Source organism: Daphnia pulicaria, chromosome 7 (genome assembly GCF_021234035.1).
Source record: "Daphnia pulicaria isolate SC F1-1A chromosome 7, SC_F0-13Bv2, whole genome shotgun sequence".
In the NCBI taxonomy this organism is placed as follows: Eukaryota; Metazoa; Arthropoda; class Branchiopoda; order Diplostraca; family Daphniidae; genus Daphnia; species Daphnia pulicaria.
The window spans coordinates 16,116,816-16,132,540 of NC_060919.1; the positions used below are offsets into that span (position 1 = coordinate 16,116,816).

Genomic DNA, 15,725 nt, shown 5'->3' on the forward strand with positions numbered 1-15,725 from the left:
AGCGAACACATTCGTAATCAGAGACCGGATCTTTGCCATGTGTTTGAAAAGTCTGACACTTGGTCGAATTACCCTTGGGATCTATATATACATATGAGCGTGGAAAAATATGAAATTATATAAGTTGAAATAAAAAAAACACTAAATTAATAATTGGCACCGACGACGTTTGTGATTTGTGTTGGCATCAATTGAAAGAAGAAATTTAAAACAAAACTATTTAACCTCAATGGTAATTGTTTATGTTTATTCTCTGATTTGTCGACAGTCAATTTCTGAATTTACATTCGATTTTTAACTTAAACAATCAAGATTTGTAACTGCCTTTCTTCATTAGAGGTTCCGAGGCAGCCGCAGTCAAATAAGGTGGCGGAGATGGATTGGCAAGGCTCACCGGATCGGTGCTGGATGCTGTGGGGAAATTCGACGGTGCGGATGGATGTTGATCCGCCTGCCATTGCTGCTGCCCTTGTTGGGTCACCGGTTGCTGTTGGTATGGTATAATAAGCCTTTGATACTTATTTTTTATATTATTATGTTTCAATTTCTGCATACCCCTGCCTGGAGAGGAGTTTACTTGGGCATAGCCTCCTTTTGAGAATTAATTTCCTTTTCAACAGATCCGCTACTGCGCTGAGGTGAAACATTCTCTCTTCTCCTTTTCCCTGCCAAGGATTTCTCTTTTTCGACTAAACAAATACAAATTCTGATTTAAATCATTAATCGTCATTAATTTGCAGTAACCTTTAGTAACTAATGAATCGTTAGTTACCTGTTGGTTTCGGTCCAGTGTAGGGTCCCGGGTCCCCAGTAATGGGTAGGCCATTTAGTTTGAGTGCTGCAATCAAAGTGGAAAAAAGAAATCTGAGGAAAAAAGAAATTTAATACGGACCGCCTGTTCCGTAATTTTCTTTGGGGGCTGTTCAAAATAACAAACTGACTGAATTGTTGCGTTGTCGCACAGCCGCAAAGGTCCGTAGAGGGAGGCGTATACGTTACTAACTTACTATACGTATAACAATAATTTGCTACGCCAGAAAGAACAAAGAAAAGAAAATATAAAAAAGGAAAGGGTTAAGTAAGTAGGATAAAGTGTGGCAAAAAGGGTGAGAGTCTGAAAACTACCAGACATTACAAATTTTTTTTAAAGACGCAATAACACCAAATTAAAAAACGACACTAAACTTATTTATATTTTTAAAAAATGTGTGGCATTCAAGATTTCTATAAACTTTCAGCTTGTTTTAATTGCGGCTTAAGAATAAAATATTTTGAAAAATTGTTTGTTTATGTTACGATATGTTCTGCTTCCAACCGCATAAATTTCGTTAAGTAATACTCAGTCCAAATGACCCTTCTGTTTTATCGTCCACCGAATGCTGTACTGTAATCACACGAACCCAAATAGCAAACGCAATTGCAAAACTTTGGAAAAACCCAAATCGAATGAGCGTGGAATCATATTTCTTTATGAATAAATACGCAATAAATTGCAGTTTATTCCAAGATTTTCCCAATCAATTGTGCGGCGCAGTCGTGTCTCAATAAAGCTTCCGGTCTAAACATACTGATTTCTCAATATTGCAATCTCTTCAGTTAGGAATTGTGTCTGTCGATAAATTATTTGTTCGCAAATCTCTCTAGATTTTATTTCCCATAAAAGAAAAGTTTTGACCGGTTTTGACTTGGGTTTTGAATCCTCAAAATGCTACGATTCCAATCAAATGCAAACTCGCCATCTTTATGGCTTTTGCGGTTTGCTACTGCCATTGCCAATGGATCATCAATCCTGACATTCTTTCTTCTTGGGCGAAACTATAAATTTCACCGCATACGTTTAGTTCTGTCGAGTATGGAAAATTTCTCATCGAAATTGACGAACACGTCAATAATCAGAAGCCAGTATCGACGACTGCCAACGAGAAAAAATATTTCTACTCTCTAAAGTCTCTAATGATACTCTCCGGAACTCCCGCTTTGCCGCATCCGATTCTCCAACTGACGATTCCAGCCTGAATCGCCCGAATCATTGGGGATCTTGCAAGCGACTTGCTGACGAGCATTGGTCCGCCACTACCACCCTGCAAATTTATAACCGCGAACGTGCCATTTCCTTGGTCTAACATTTGATGTGTTTTTACACTGCAAGAATCTTTGCCGGTCCAGCTTGAAACTTGTTTTGACGGGCAACACACTCCGTAAACCTGGAAAACAAAATTGATCGATCAGACCGCAATTGCATTATACTTTTATACGTCATACGAATATTTTTCGGTCGTCATCGGTTGGTGTCTCAATCAAAGAAAAGAATAGAAGCTATTTGTACGTAATCGCCACCCGTTTGCCATTTGTTCGACATATTAATAAAATCGTATACGTTACGTCATCCGAATATATACGTAGGCCTACAGGTAATCGACTAGGCTTTTCTCTATTGCTCGAAACAATTTCTTTTAATAGTCTCTAGTATAAACAGTCATCAGCTGTTTTCCATTTGTTTCGACGTAATGGCAAGTAGCTACCGCGCGTATACTGGTAGCCTATGATATCAGGTTTATTCGGCTGGAATAAACTGTGAACAGGTGCCAGCAGGAATAAACTGTCAGCCCTTTCATTCCGGAGAGCGTGCATGCTCTGAAAGAGTTTCAGGTCTACTAGAATTTGTGAATGGGTGTGTTGTGATTAGCCTATTTATATTTTATTGAAAATACATTTTATCTGATATCGATAACAAAAGTTACAAGGAGTTTGTTCAACTGCAAATTTATTTTGTATTAATCGGTAGGCCTACCGTAACGATCAGAGTCTCGCAAAGTAGGTATTTGGGGCACAGCACGCTTTTATTGTTATTGTCAAATGCAAATTATCATTGCCTTTGCCAGGCGCAGACTATGTCAGAATAAAGGGTCAACGTTCTACTTATAGTCCCAATCCAACTTTTTCAGATTCCAACAGGCTTTAGGAGGTTCAATTTGTATGTGTCAGATGTCGGAAAATTCCTGATTGTTGTGTCGTCGCACAGTAGCCGCGAGGGTCTGTAGACGCAAATTTGATGCGCCAGAAAAAAAAACAAAAAACAAAAAACAAAGAAAAGAAACGGTTAAATTGAAAGGGTTAAGTAAGTAAAGTGTGGCAAAAAGGGTGAGAGTCTGAAAACTACCAGACTATTTTTTTATTTACTCAAAAGACACAAAGACAAAAGACTCAATAACACCAAACTTTCAAACGATAAACTGAATTTAGTTTTTTTTTATGTGTAGCATTCGAAATAACTGATGGCTGATCGAATAAAAGTGTAATGAGGTAAGAGATGGATATATGTATTATTTACACTTCGACACGCATAAATTTCATCAACAAACGGCAGGCCGGCCGTCTGCGCGCCTGCCGGACTATCAAATGACTTTTCTGTTTTATCGTCCACTGCCGGATGCTGGACTTTAACACGCAAACCCAAATACCATATGCGATGCCGAAACTTTGGAAAAACCCAAATTAAAGGAAGTTGGAATCATATTTCTGTTAAAACCTGTGACGCAGTAAACTGCGAGTCCCCATTCAGTTTCAAACATACGTTACAATCAGTTGATTCGATAAGACTACACATAGTAAAACTGACATCTCTCAATATTTCAATCCCTTCGGTTTATTGTGTCTGTTCCCGCATATTACATAAATAAGGTAAGCCATTTTTTTAATGAAATTGATTCGCATTCTTTTATGGTTAATCAGTTAAATTATCTTTGCAAATCTCTCTATTTCCCACAAAATCAAAGTTTCGATTGGAAATGGCTACGATTCCAATCAAATGCATCTTCACCATATTTTTGCTGGCCGTTTGCTGCTGTGATTGCCAAACGGACAGTATTTCTTCTTCTTGGGCGAAATCAAAAATCTCACCGGAAGCGCTAAGTTCTGTGGAGTATGGCAACTTTCTCATCGAAATTTACGAACACGTCAATAATCACAAGGCAACGACGACTGCCAACGAGAAAAAATATTTCTATTCTCCAATTGCTCTTTTGGACCACAAAAGTGCCACTAGTACGTACAGCAGGCTTGCTAAACAACAAGAGATTAGATTTCGTGTGGTTATGTGGAACGACAAGGTTCAAAATGAAGTTCTGAAACACTTGAATAAAATCACCGGTCAAGAAATACAATCCGATAAAGTGAGAATTCTTCCGTTGGAGAAGGTCATTCTTACTAGCAAAAGGCCAACATTTTTCATCACAGACGTCGCAAACCAAACAGGCAAACATCAGCTTCGATTGCGTCACTTCCGGTCAAATAGTCACACATCTTTTGCAGAAATTTGCGGAGAAAAAAGAAGTTTTCTTGACGGCCAATGACGAGAAGATGATGCTGGTGGAAACGGCCACCAACATCCGAATGGAAACATTTGATGACTCCGAGGTCGGGTCTCCGGACACGGAGTCTCAAATTTATAATATTCTAAAGGATTTAATGGTCACGTCCAGGACGACCATTAAGGATCAAAGCGACAAGTTGTGGGACTCTGTTTTCTGGCGTGAGGAAAATTACCGACCGGACAGGACGACGAAAACTTTGATTGAAATTTTCGACATACTGGACGCGGAAACTCAAAAGAAACTGGTGGATATGTTTCAAAAAGCGGAGACTTCGATTAGTAAATACGATAAAAGAAGAGGGGAACATTTACGTCGTGAAAATAGTAAATCAAACGAAAATGAAAGAAGATCACAGGCAATGGATCAAGAGGTATCCAGCCGCAATCAAACCGAAAAATGGGAACTTGCAATAGGCCTAAGTCAGTCGACTGAACAAAATAGAAATGCAGAGAATAAAGAAAGAATTCAACACAATTATGACTCCGACAGTTGGGCTGACGTGGACAGAATCAGTTCAGCCATTTCAGGGAAAATGGCAAACGATTCCGATAGTTCCCGATGGGTCGAAATGTGGAAAGAAGACGTGGAAAAATTATTACAAGAAAGTAGAAACTACGTCCGATGGAACGGAGAGAAGTTCGTGCCCAAACCCATGCAACTGAGCAAAATCAATTTGGACAAATTTCGTGACTCCCAATCGTTTCAGGATCGTACCGTCCGTGTCCGTTACACCAACGCAGAACTGTCGGTACCGATCAAATTTATGGAACACGCTGAATTGGTCGTCACTGACGAATGGAACAATATGAAGGATGAAATCAAAGGTAGCAAACTCAAATTTCAAGACATTTGCTTAGGCATTCCCGAACTATTTGTCTTAATTTTATTTTTATTTTTTCATTTCATTGCAGCCACTACAGCTCTCTTAAAAGCAAATGTGATGAACCTGGTAAAAACAAATACTGAACTGGGGAATGTGAAGAATAATTTAAATGACACGAGCATTTATTTAACTAATAAATTCGACGGTTTATAAAATTACTTAAAAATTGGCAGAATCTGACTGTGAATTAGACCAAAAATGGTTTGCAGGAACTATCCAGGAATTGGAGAAAACGAGGGCCAATGTCAATGATTTATCAACAAAATTAAACAGTATTATATTATTCTTTCGTATTACTAGCCCCTAATAGCTATTTATTAAGAACAGAAAAAGAACAAAATGTTATTATATCCTTGTTTTCGATAAATTTAGCGACAGAAAAAGAGATGAAAATCATGACCGGAAATTTGCCAACGGAACTCAAAGGTAAATCAGATATTGAATTTAATATAAAGCAGAGGAGAAGAAAATAAATAAAAATAAATCTTTTTTAAAATATCTATGAAATAAAAATAATTAATAATTCCTTGTTATACATGTAGCCTAATAGATAAAACTAACATAATATTCGTTAATTTTCTGAATTTGTTTGTTTCACAGCAATTACTAATCAACTCAAAACCACCGAAGACAAGTTGAGAAACGAACTGAGAGGTATTTTTTTTTCTGCAAATAAATAAAATTCTTTTAGTGTGATCCAATGAAATTGTTCAGCAACTTCAAGTCATTTGGAAACTACAATAACAACCAATTTGAACACAACGAGGACGGAACTGAGAAGCACGGCGAATAATGTCATTATGGATCTGACAACAAAATTAAATAGTAAAATTATAAATGAGAAGTTTCTTTTATACGAGAGGAATAAAAATATTTTTATTTTTTATCAATAGCCAGGACGAGTGAAATCGTTGACATTGGTAGAAGGCCAACTTCCTGTTCGGATGTGCAGCGAATGGGGCATAAAATTAGTGGATTCTTTTTAGTGGAAGGATCGAAGAAAATGGAAATGGTTTTCTGTAACTTTTATCCTGATCGAAATGGTACGACTTGTTAACGTTTACTGGTTATTAGCTAATTGTCTATTTAATTATTATTTTTTATTTACAGAAACACAAAAATGGATCGGATACGCCGACGTCAAATCAGCGCCCGTCCATTTCTACGTCCAAAGAAATTCTTCGTTCTCCACGAAAAACACTCCAATTCCATTTGAGTTGGTGCGGGTGAACGAGGGAAATGCCATGAATTTGCTAACGGGGAAATTCACGGCACCGCGAACGGGAATTTATTTCTTTTCATTCACGGGAACAGGAGATTTTTTTAGCATTGCCCAAATAGGAATTGGTCTTTATGTGAACGGGATTCAAATGGGGTCAGGTAGAATTCAAAAACAGAATACCAATGGTCATCAAATGGCTCCGTTGAGCATACAGTCGACGCTGAACTTGAAGACGGGCGATCAAGTCTGGGTGCAGAATTATCATACGCCAACATCATCATTAGTTAATTTTTTGCAGGACAACAGTGTTGAGCACCTCACACATTTCACTGGTTTCATGTTGGAGGAGGAAATTGCCGCGTCCCTCTGATGATGAGATTTGTGTTCATCCGAAATGCGCAAAATGATAATCGACTGACAAATGCGGACAAATGACAATTGCAAATGAATTTTCCGTTGGGTAATAGGAGAGGGAATGGAAGAAAACGAAAAAAAAAAAAATAGATTCTAATTCATTGAGGGATGGAATTCGTTTTTTTAAGGGCTTTTACTTTGTATGCAAATAGGCAATCGGAATACACACAAAAAGAGTTCTGTCTATGAAAATAAAGATGCATAAAGTAAAAAACTGATTCGCAAATTGATCAAAACAAATAGAGGTGTAAAATATCAACTATCAAATTCATTACTCAAAGCTATATAATCGAGTTATCTCTCATCTGCTAAGCTTTCATCAATGCTTATAAAAATTTATTTTGTAGCGATTTCTCATATTTCAAAAAGGTTGCCGCAGTTAACTTATAAAAGTTAACATCTACATAATTTTTAGAGGTTATTCTTAATTGCTTTAAGTGCGATTTTTCCGTGCTATATCACACAATGGACCCATTTAAAAGTCACAATCGTATAGGACATATGGACTTATTCGTATCAAGATTTAAGTTGTATAATTTGTAGTTGCAGTGCAGTGATCTCTATATGGAATGTCAATGCAGTCCGAATTGCAGTGGTTATAACCTGCCGTAATTGAAATAACTTTCTCCGCAGGGGTCCTTTTCAGTAAGAAAGCAAATTTACTACGCCAGAAAGAACAAAGAAAGCAGTCAGGTAATGGGTGTTAAAAATTAAAATAAACCCCATAAAAAAGAAAAGGGAAAAAGGAAAGGGCTAAGTAAGAAAAATGTAGCTAGAAAATTATTTTCAAAAATGAACCTGGTTGAAAAACTAACAAAACAGAAGTATAGTGCTGTAATAACGCGTGTTCAAATTGATAAGCCAATAATATAGAATATGATTTAACATTCGAAAGTGAAAAAAGTCGTTCCGCTTATCCCCTACCACCCCCTGATGCGTTTCACTGGCCTTCTGGAGATGTTATCTGATTTCCTGAAGTCTTCAGACGGTGTTTTTCCCGATCCAGTTCATAAAAGACGTCACTCTGGTGTACACTCCGGGATATTTCGCTTGGGCGCATCCGATTCCCCAACTGACGATTCCAGCCTGGATCCAAGGGGATCCTGGGGACGACTGGACGAGAAGTGGACCGCCACTGTCACCCTGCAAATTTACAGCCGCAAACGTGTCATTTCATTGCTGGTCTAGTCGTGGCAGTAACATTATTAATTTATCCTTACACTGCAAGCATCTTTGCCGGGATAAGCAGCGCACAGCATGTGATCGACGATCCCTCCAGGAGCGTCACTCCCGTAGCTGCTTTTGCATTTTGAATTGGCAATGATCTGAACGGTGACTTGCTGCAGCGCATTTGGCTGAGATCCACCTGTGGAGAGAAATCGATTTCATTAAAAATCATTCAAACTCGATATTAGTTCGTTGGCAGGTATTATGTAGCTACCTTCTTTCAGGGCTCCCCATCCTATTACCGCTGCATCTTTGTCGGTGTATTGGTCAGTTGATCCTGCTGGTGGCAAGCAGACAGGTGAAATCTTGGACGTGAATAACACGGGAGACTCCATCGTCAAAATGGCAATGTCGTTGTACTGCGAATTTTAATCGGAGTTCAAAATTCAATTAATTCATAAGATGGTTTTTATTACTCACCAAGGTCCTCGAATCGAATCCTTTGTGTCGGGTCACGCGACGGACTTTCTTCGACACTTGGGCGTCACTGATCGGTTTGAGAACGTGCATGCCCAGCTCCACGGTCAATCGTGAAACGTCCCACGAAGACATACTGAACGATCATTCCATAAATATTCAATTTTTAAAAAATTATTGAATTAATGTGCTGTCCTTACTGAGCTACGCAATGAGCCGCTGTCAGGATGTGAGTCGGAGACATCAACGATCCACCACAGAATTGACGGCCGTTGTTCTTCAGTGCCACCTGTATAGATTAATTAATATAGATTAAGAACAATTATATTTTTCGTGATGGATTTCAGGAATTCAATTTTGATAGAAACTGACTATGCCAGGCCAGGAATTCTTAATGGCTTCGGTACCACCAACGATCTTCTGTTCGTTAGTGTTCAATGATCTGAATGGGCCTGCACCGCAGCCGGTTTGTCTGTCCATAATAATCATAGTAGTTTCGGCTTCCGGAGATACTCCTTCATTTTTTCGATCGATCAGACTGTCAATGACTACCGAGTCGATATTTCGAGGTTGCATTCTTGAGGCTGCTGGCTGTGATGGGCAACACACTCCATAGACCTGGAAAACAAAATTTATTGATATAGTAAAATCACAATGGCAAAAATTGCATGAAATTTATGTTAGGTTTAAGTCATCCGAATCTTCCGTAATCGACTATTAGACTATATTTATACTCTGTTGCTCTTAACAATTTTGTGTAATAGTCCAATATAGTCATCACCTGTTTGCCATTTGTTTGGACGTAATGGCAAGTACCGCGTGTACTGGCAGCCCACAATTTCGAATTTCTCAATTCGGACAACTTTAATTCCGGGTAACAGGAGCGGACCGATGTGCATTTGCCAATTTCACCATCCGTCGTATAGCAGGAATTTTCAGCTGCCAAGTCCGTGTTGGAGTTGTGCAGAAAATTCTGCGCCTTCTTTAAATAAGTAAAAAAATGAATAATTATTTTAAATTGAAGAGTGAAATAAAATCCTTGTTAAAACCAAATAACAAATAAATTTAAGACTGAATCCAAGCATTAGAGAGAAAATAAAAGATTTTAACTTACGGCGACTGCGGCATAGCAAACTGCAATCCAAATGATGGAAACTGTGAGTCCTTTCATTCCGGAGAGCGTGCTCTGAAAGAGTTTCAGGTACACTATGAATTTGTGAATGCGAGCTGGCATTCTTATATTGCCCCAAATATAATTTATCCATCGATAACAAAGAATTGTTGTTGCCAAGAATTTGAGTTTGTTCAACTGGATGCCAACTGCCTGGCGCAAGTGGCAACGATCAGAGTCAACAAAGTATTTGGGGCAAAAGCTTTTATTATTTATGCAAATTGTAATTGCCTTTGCCAGACGACAACTACGTCAGAATAAAGAGTCAATGATCCACTTACATTCCCAACCTTTTCAGATTCGTAACCAACAGGCGCCCATATAATTAAGGTTCAGGTGTGTATTACTTATATATATGCGCCAGATGTCTGGCGTTATTTACAAATAAGCGATTTCTCCGTGATAGTCACCAACAAATGGGATCTTTATGATCCATGAATCCGGGTGGATGTTGATGTTGATCCGTCTGCCATTGCTGCTGCTCTTGTTGGGGTACCGGTTGCAGTTGGTATGGCGAGTAGACCACCGTCGGGTGAGACTGAAGTTGTGGCTGCTGTCCATCCGGGGGAATGACCCACATGGGCGTCGGTTGCGGCGGATTCTGAACTACCAACTGAACTGGGACTGACGAGTCGGCGGACAGGCAACATTTACAGACGAAGACTCTACTCAACAAAACAATGACGATAACATTGTTAACGAAAGAGACGAGGTTGACGATGGCCAAGACTAGCTGTTTAACTTGAAAGTAACAAACTCCTGCAATCAAGAAATTTCTCATCTTTATTGAATGTCAATATTTCCAAATACCTAAAAATCTTATGGATTAATAATACCATTATTCCCAGAAGGACTCGGAAAGTAAGTCGTTGGGCACTGACTGAAGCCTTGAGCCAAAGTTATACATCCGGAAATGAGAGCGAAGCAGATTGATAAAGAAGAAAAAACCGTCGTCGAAATAATTCTAGAATATCACAAGCAAAATTAATTAAAAACAATTTATTACTAGTCGATTTTGTTGTAACGAAATCAAAATGTTGTTTAGAACTGTCTTTTAATGAGCCTCACATTGGTCTTGTTGGCTTGTAGGAAGCGCTGAAGCCGAGTAATCCCGCCACGATATACGTGATCGATCCCCACTTATTTTGGCCGATCAATGGTCTCCAACTATCCTATTTATGAATGAGATAATTCAATTATTGCATAAATTGTTCAAAAAAGTTGAAACTTAAAAAAATCAAGAATAACCAAATTCAAAATATAATTACGGAGGCAACACGCATACCTCCAGAAAAAAACGTTCGCAAAGCGAAGAAATCAAAATGTTGATGATGGAACAGGTCAGAAGAAAATTCGATCGGATTTTGCCCTGGGATTTGGGTGCAGATTCTGGGTCTGACTCCATTTCTGTTGATCAATTTCCAAAGTGCTTGGACTTGGACAATTTGGGAATTAAGTAAAACGCTTCCTGTTTACGTATTTATCCAGGTAATTGGCGATAATAAACAGAATATGGCTGATTATGGCTATACACAACTAAATATCTTCAAGTCTTTACACTTTCTAAATTTTCACTTTCCTTATGGCTGAGGGCGTACAACTGTAGACGACAGCAGTTGACTATGCAAATGTTGTGCAGTCGACAACGGTTGTGATAAACAGAATGGGTGAACTGGTGCGTTGCCGCACAGACCGCAATGTAAGGGTTCGTCGACTTCTTAATAAGGCGAAATTTGATACGCCAGAAGAAACTAAAAAAAGCACCATGAAAAGGTAAGGGGTGTTGAAATAAAATAAGAAAAGAAAAATTGAAAATTGAAAAAGGCTAAGTAAGAAAAAATGACAAAAGGGGTAAGAGTCGGAAAACAACCAAATTGTATACTTTTTTTTAAGGGCGTATTAATTTCGAGTAGTTTCGTTTATCATTTCTCACCACCAAACAACAAAAAACAAAGAAACAAAGAAACAAAGAAAACACGGCTATGAAACCTCAAAACCCAAATAAAAAACAAAAATGCGTTGTTGCATTCACGCGTGCGCAAATTGGTAGGCAAATAATAGCGAATGATTCGACATTCAAAAGTGAAACGAGTCGATCCGCCAGAACCGCGCATCTCCCCCACTACCCCCTGCTGCGTTTTACTGGACTTCTGAAGTTCTGATTGAATTCCGTTGCACTTTCCATCGAATAGCGTATAGTTGAATTCAAATAATAATTTATGCCATTTGACACTGAATAAGAGCATTAGAATTTCAAACCATAAGCTTAACCGCAGCTAAGGCATAGCAGGCGATAGCAGGCTGCAATAATCCCCACAATAATCCAGAAATTAATTGTGAATCCTGTGTTTAACGAGTAAAATCAGCGAGCAAATTCGTATCCTAGGACCCCTGACTCATACCTAGGTACCAGATGTGTGACAAGTCTGGCCCTTGGTGGAATTTACTCTGGAATCAGCATGTTTCATGCAAGTGTAGAAGAAAATTACGTTGTTTAAGTTGAAATAAAAACATTAATTTAATAACTGGGGTCAACGACGTTTAGGATTTGTGTTCATGGCATCAATTGAAATAAGATATTTGAAAAATCTAATAACCTTATTGGTATAACTTTTTATTCTGATTTGTCGACAGTCCATTTCTGAATTTACATCCGATTTTTAACTTATACAATCAAGATTTTTATTCTTTAGAGGTTCCAATAATGCAGCCGCAGTCGAATAAGGTGGCGGAGATGGATTGGCAAGGCTCACCGGATCGGTGCTGGATGCTGTGGGGAGATTCGACGGTGCGGATGGATGTTGATCCGCCTGCCATTGCTGCTGCCCTTGTTGGGGCACCGGTTGCTGTTGGTATGGCGAGTAGACCACCATCGGGTAAGACTGAAATTGTGGCTGCTGTCCATCCGGGGGAATGACCCACATCGGCGTCGGTTGCGGTGGATTGTGAACTACCAACGGAACTGGGACTGACGAGTCAGAGGACGCGCAACATTTGCAGACGAGTTTACTCAACACAACAGTGATTAAAATGTTGTTCACAAAAGAGACGAGGTTTGCGAATGTCAAGACTAACGGGTTTACTCTGAAGAAACAAACTCCTGCAATCAAGAGAATTTCTCATGCTAATTAAATGTAAATATTTTCAAATACCTTCAAATCAAATGTATTAATACCATACAATTGGCCTACCAGGATAATTCTGAAAGTAAATGCAGTCCCTGAAGGCTCCAGCCCAAGTTATACATCCGGAAATGAGAGCGAAGCAGATTGATAGAGAGGAAAAAACCGTCGTCGAAATAATCCTGAAATAAGTTAAGCAGAGTCAAACGATCGGTTATTGCTAGCCGGTTTTATTTGATTGAAAATGTCTATGTAATCAAAATGCTGTCTTTTCATTCGTCTTACATTGGTTTTGTTGGCTTGTAGGAAGCGCTAAAGCCGAGCAATCCCGCCACGAAAAACGTGATCGATCCCCACACACCTTGGCCTGCAACTAGTCTCCCTGCCTTTAAATGCAATATTCCAATTATTACATAAATATAGTCAGGCACATGAAACACACTTGCAATGAAAGAAGTGAAAAATAACCAGTCAAATACGGTATAATTACGAAGATTTACCTCCAGACCAACGCACAGTGGAAATATTAAAATGTTGACGATGGAACAGATCAGAAGAAAATTGGATTGGGATTTGACCCGTGATTTAGGTGAAGATTCTGGGTCTGGCTGCATTTTTGTCTAGCCTTTTTAAGTCGATTTCAATCAATATATAAATAATGCGCTTTCTACTATGAATCTATATTCGGCAGTGAAATTTAAGACAGATGAAAACCTAACAAAAAATACGCCACTGTGGTGAAATATTTACGAATTCTCAACGTGTCGTATGGCTCAATCGCTGTATAGATTTAACTGAGTGTAGACGACTCTAGCACTCTAACGACAACGGACAACGGTTGTGATAAACAGAAACCTAATTGTTGCATCTAATCGCACAGCCGCAAGGGTCCTTTTATTCGTCGCAACGCAATTTGGCATCGCCAGAACAAAGAAAGCCTCGTGAAAAGGTAAGGGGTGTGTTGAAATCAACAAAGAAAAGAAAAGTTATAAAAATGAAATGGTTAAGTAAGACAAATCTGAAAACAGGGTAAGAGTAAGAAAACAGCAACCAGATCAAATCCAATGTATTGCTCAAGGACGAATATTATTGTAAGACACGCGCATTATTTCGTATCCAATCGATCCCATCTAAAAAGTCACGTCGCCATCGCCGCTCAATTGTCTGCCCATGTCCGGGTGGACGGACCAGTCGAGCGGGACCCGATGAAGTTCAGATGAATTTCTCGGTGAGATCGTTAACCTTTTGCTGCTGTCCGAGCATTCCATTTCTTCGTCTTCGCTCGAGTCGTTTTTCTGGACTTCCAACGAGTCCGCTCTCGACATTGAGCTGTAATCCGTTTCCCGCAAAATGAATTCATTCATTCAAATCCGCTTTAAATATATCAAATTAGAAGATGAAATAATGGAGTTACGATATTTACCTATCTCCTGTTACCGGTTCATCGCTATGATTGCTGGCGGGGGTATTGAACATCTGGCCATCCGATTGAAGATCGACGGCCGAATGGGGAATGTTCAATTTGATTGGCCGGACACGGGACAAGTCGAAATCGATTCGCTGCTGATGGACGGGCCCGAAAATGAGAGCGACGCTGTAGAGGACGTCGGCCGACCAGTGTCGAGGAATACGTGGGTAGATAGAAGGCTGGTAGGAGTCGGGGAAAAGTCCGACGCGGTGGAGAAGATGAAGAAACTGCTGGGAACGAAGGGCGGAGTCTTCCAGTTCCGTCCACGGAACAATCGGGCACGGAACGTTCATTTTCAAGCTGAGGCAAATGATGGCATGGCGGAATTCCTGGCCAGCATAGGTGTCCAGACGGGCCGAACATGAGGTTAATAGACACGATTGGATCCAATCCAGTTGTTTCTGGAATCCTATATTCATAAAATAATTAAGTGAAATAACCATCAAGAATGATTCGAATATTTTTTTTTCTAACCGGATTTGACGAGCTGATCCCGGAGTGATTCAATTTTGCTGCGAGGTTGTAATGATGAGGCAGGATTGTTATAGATGTTTCCTGGTTTAGCCCGGGAAGTTTCCGCTTTCTCCGATGACATCACCACTGGTTCCGGCGATTCCATGGCCTGGCAGCCGTTGGCTTCATAATGGCGCATGAATTTGTTGACGATTAATTCAATCAAATCATTCCACTCTTGGCAAATCTGAAAAACAAATCATAATAATGGGTAAAACAAGTGAAGTGGCAATGGAATGAACAAACGTTGAATCCCTCTTCCCATATCTTGCCGAGCGGACGCAAAATGGCCGGATCGCACAACAGGTCGGCCCGACCGCGATAGACGCCAACGTGACGCAACAACGGGAAGACGCAATCGTTCAAAAACGGGTCGTTGGTCCTGAAATCATCTAGGGCCGATCCATCCTGTCGTCCGTCCGTCTCGTCCTGCTGCTCGTTGGAAGCGTAGAGAACGGAATTGTCGAATTTGTTGTAGGCAAGGTTGTAGGCGATTCCGCCGGCCGACGTCACGGGAAATTTGGCGGATGCGTAGGCCTCGACCACCGGTGGATGGGCCATGTCGGCGAATGTCACCAGCAGGCGGATGTTATCCTTGACGTCTCTGCTGAACAGCGAGAGAACCGAGTCGAGGATGTAGGGATGCATCGACGTCGACCGGATGTCGTTGAATGCGGCCACGAAGTAGAATGCGTGAATTTGATTGACTCCGAACTGTTACTGGAAAACTGAAACTTAACTCAACTGAAGACTTATTGGCACTTCGCCGCCCGTAAATATATAAGGGGACTGGACCTTTCTGCCCACATGCCGCCCACTTTCTTTCATCTATTATATATTCAACTCGTGCGGACTCATCCTTTATTTTATAACTGGGCGTACTATGTGTGCGGGCTTTGAGCGACGTTTGACTGA

At 39.9% G+C, this 15,725-nt stretch overlaps 5 protein-coding genes and 1 long non-coding RNA gene across 7 annotated transcripts; 1 reads left to right on the plus strand and 5 right to left on the minus strand.

The window, feature by feature from the left end:
* Positions 1-237: 237 nt before the first annotated feature.
* LOC124348619 lies at positions 238-958 on the minus strand. The gene is made up of 3 exons (XR_006920062.1): positions 773-958; positions 556-689; positions 238-487 (listed from the first exon to the last, which is right to left on the minus strand). It is a non-coding gene; the product is annotated as an uncharacterized LOC124348619 (long non-coding RNA).
* A 2,622-nt stretch (positions 959-3,580) lies between these two features.
* LOC124348608 lies at positions 3,581-7,113 on the plus strand. The gene is made up of 9 exons (XM_046798828.1): positions 3,581-3,681; positions 3,777-5,197; positions 5,285-5,401; positions 5,466-5,528; positions 5,629-5,682; positions 5,857-5,910; positions 5,971-6,081; positions 6,150-6,299; positions 6,367-7,113. Exons 2-9 carry the CDS (start codon positions 4,360-4,362, stop codon positions 6,846-6,848), a joined length of 1,869 nt encoding a protein of 622 aa, XP_046654784.1. The 5' UTR covers positions 3,581-3,681; positions 3,777-4,359; the 3' UTR covers positions 6,849-7,113.
* Positions 7,114-7,711: 598 nt separating this feature from the next.
* LOC124348610 (trypsin-1-like) lies at positions 7,712-9,737 on the minus strand. Of its 2 annotated transcripts, none has more exons than XM_046798831.1 (8): positions 9,651-9,737; positions 9,318-9,518; positions 8,909-9,154; positions 8,737-8,825; positions 8,540-8,672; positions 8,334-8,478; positions 8,113-8,258; positions 7,712-8,035 (listed from the first exon to the last, which is right to left on the minus strand). In XM_046798831.1, the coding sequence occupies exons 1-8, from the start codon at positions 9,705-9,707 to the stop codon at positions 7,874-7,876; spliced, it is 1,179 nt and encodes a 392-aa protein (XP_046654787.1). In that variant the 5' UTR covers positions 9,708-9,737; the 3' UTR covers positions 7,712-7,873. The 2 variants fall into 2 exon arrangements, with proteins under 2 accessions (XP_046654787.1, XP_046654788.1); XM_046798832.1 differs by having other exon boundaries at positions 9,318-9,515; positions 9,651-9,730.
* Positions 9,738-9,899: 162 nt separating this feature from the next.
* LOC124348616 lies at positions 9,900-11,415 on the minus strand. Its single transcript, XM_046798840.1, has 5 exons — positions 11,283-11,415; positions 10,993-11,171; positions 10,776-10,879; positions 10,544-10,671; positions 9,900-10,466 (listed from the first exon to the last, which is right to left on the minus strand). The coding sequence occupies exons 2-5, from the start codon at positions 11,110-11,112 to the stop codon at positions 10,114-10,116; spliced, it is 705 nt and encodes a 234-aa protein (XP_046654796.1). The 5' UTR covers positions 11,113-11,171; positions 11,283-11,415; the 3' UTR covers positions 9,900-10,113.
* Positions 11,416-12,305: 890 nt separating this feature from the next.
* Positions 12,306-13,705, minus strand: LOC124348613. The gene is made up of 5 exons (XM_046798837.1): positions 13,544-13,705; positions 13,330-13,454; positions 13,115-13,215; positions 12,899-13,011; positions 12,306-12,807 (listed from the first exon to the last, which is right to left on the minus strand). The coding sequence occupies exons 2-5, from the start codon at positions 13,441-13,443 to the stop codon at positions 12,368-12,370; spliced, it is 768 nt and encodes a 255-aa protein (XP_046654793.1). The 5' UTR covers positions 13,444-13,454; positions 13,544-13,705; the 3' UTR covers positions 12,306-12,367.
* Positions 13,706-13,959: 254 nt separating this feature from the next.
* On the minus strand, positions 13,960-15,458 carry LOC124348788 (protein timeless-like). Its single transcript, XM_046799063.1, has 4 exons — positions 15,057-15,458; positions 14,772-14,997; positions 14,253-14,706; positions 13,960-14,158 (listed from the first exon to the last, which is right to left on the minus strand). Exons 1-4 carry the CDS (start codon positions 15,456-15,458, stop codon positions 13,960-13,962), a joined length of 1,281 nt encoding a protein of 426 aa, XP_046655019.1.
* Positions 15,459-15,725: the final 267 nt, after the last annotated feature.

What these genes read in the sequence shown, in the direction of transcription:
- LOC124348616 (XM_046798840.1), bottom strand. Translation starts at nt 11,112, where the DNA reads ATGGAGTCAGACCCAGAATCTGCACCCAAATCCCAGGGCAAAATCCGA. An exon ending in GCGAACGTTTTTTTCTGGAG is followed by an intron (nt 10,880 to 10,992) that starts GTATGCGTGTTG and finishes ATTCATAAATAG; the next exon opens with GATAGTTGGAGACCATTGAT. An exon ending in GAGTCCTTCTGGGAATAATG is followed by an intron (nt 10,467 to 10,543) that starts GTATTATTAATC and finishes TCTTGATTGCAG; the next exon opens with GAGTTTGTTACTTTCAAGTT.
- LOC124348610 (XM_046798831.1), bottom strand. Translation starts at nt 9,707, where the DNA reads ATGAAAGGACTCACAGTTTCCATCATTTGGATTGCAGTTTGCTATGCC. An exon ending in TCCAAACAAATGGCAAACAG is followed by an intron (nt 9,155 to 9,317) that starts GTGATGACTATA and finishes TTTGTTTTCCAG; the next exon opens with GTCTATGGAGTGTGTTGCCC. An exon ending in AGAATTCCTGGCCTGGCATA is followed by an intron (nt 8,826 to 8,908) that starts GTCAGTTTCTAT and finishes TAATCTATACAG; the next exon opens with GTGGCACTGAAGAACAACGG.
- LOC124348608 (XM_046798828.1), top strand. Translation starts at nt 4,360, where the DNA reads ATGATGCTGGTGGAAACGGCCACCAACATCCGAATGGAAACATTTGAT. An exon ending in GTTGAGAAACGAACTGAGAG is followed by an intron (nt 5,911 to 5,970) that starts GTATTTTTTTTT and finishes GAAATTGTTCAG; the next exon opens with CAACTTCAAGTCATTTGGAA. An exon ending in TCTGACAACAAAATTAAATA is followed by an intron (nt 6,082 to 6,149) that starts GTAAAATTATAA and finishes TTTTATCAATAG; the next exon opens with CCAGGACGAGTGAAATCGTT.
- LOC124348788 (XM_046799063.1), bottom strand. Translation starts at nt 15,458, where the DNA reads ATGCATCCCTACATCCTCGACTCGGTTCTCTCGCTGTTCAGCAGAGAC. An exon ending in TATGGGAAGAGGGATTCAAC is followed by an intron (nt 14,998 to 15,056) that starts GTTTGTTCATTC and finishes TTTGTTTTTCAG; the next exon opens with ATTTGCCAAGAGTGGAATGA. An exon ending in GGATCAGCTCGTCAAATCCG is followed by an intron (nt 14,707 to 14,771) that starts GTTAGAAAAAAA and finishes TTATGAATATAG; the next exon opens with GATTCCAGAAACAACTGGAT.
- LOC124348613 (XM_046798837.1), bottom strand. Translation starts at nt 13,443, where the DNA reads ATGCAGCCAGACCCAGAATCTTCACCTAAATCACGGGTCAAATCCCAA. An exon ending in TACAAGCCAACAAAACCAAT is followed by an intron (nt 13,012 to 13,114) that starts GTAAGACGAATG and finishes AACTTATTTCAG; the next exon opens with GATTATTTCGACGACGGTTT. An exon ending in TTACTTTCAGAATTATCCTG is followed by an intron (nt 12,808 to 12,898) that starts GTAGGCCAATTG and finishes TCTTGATTGCAG; the next exon opens with GAGTTTGTTTCTTCAGAGTA.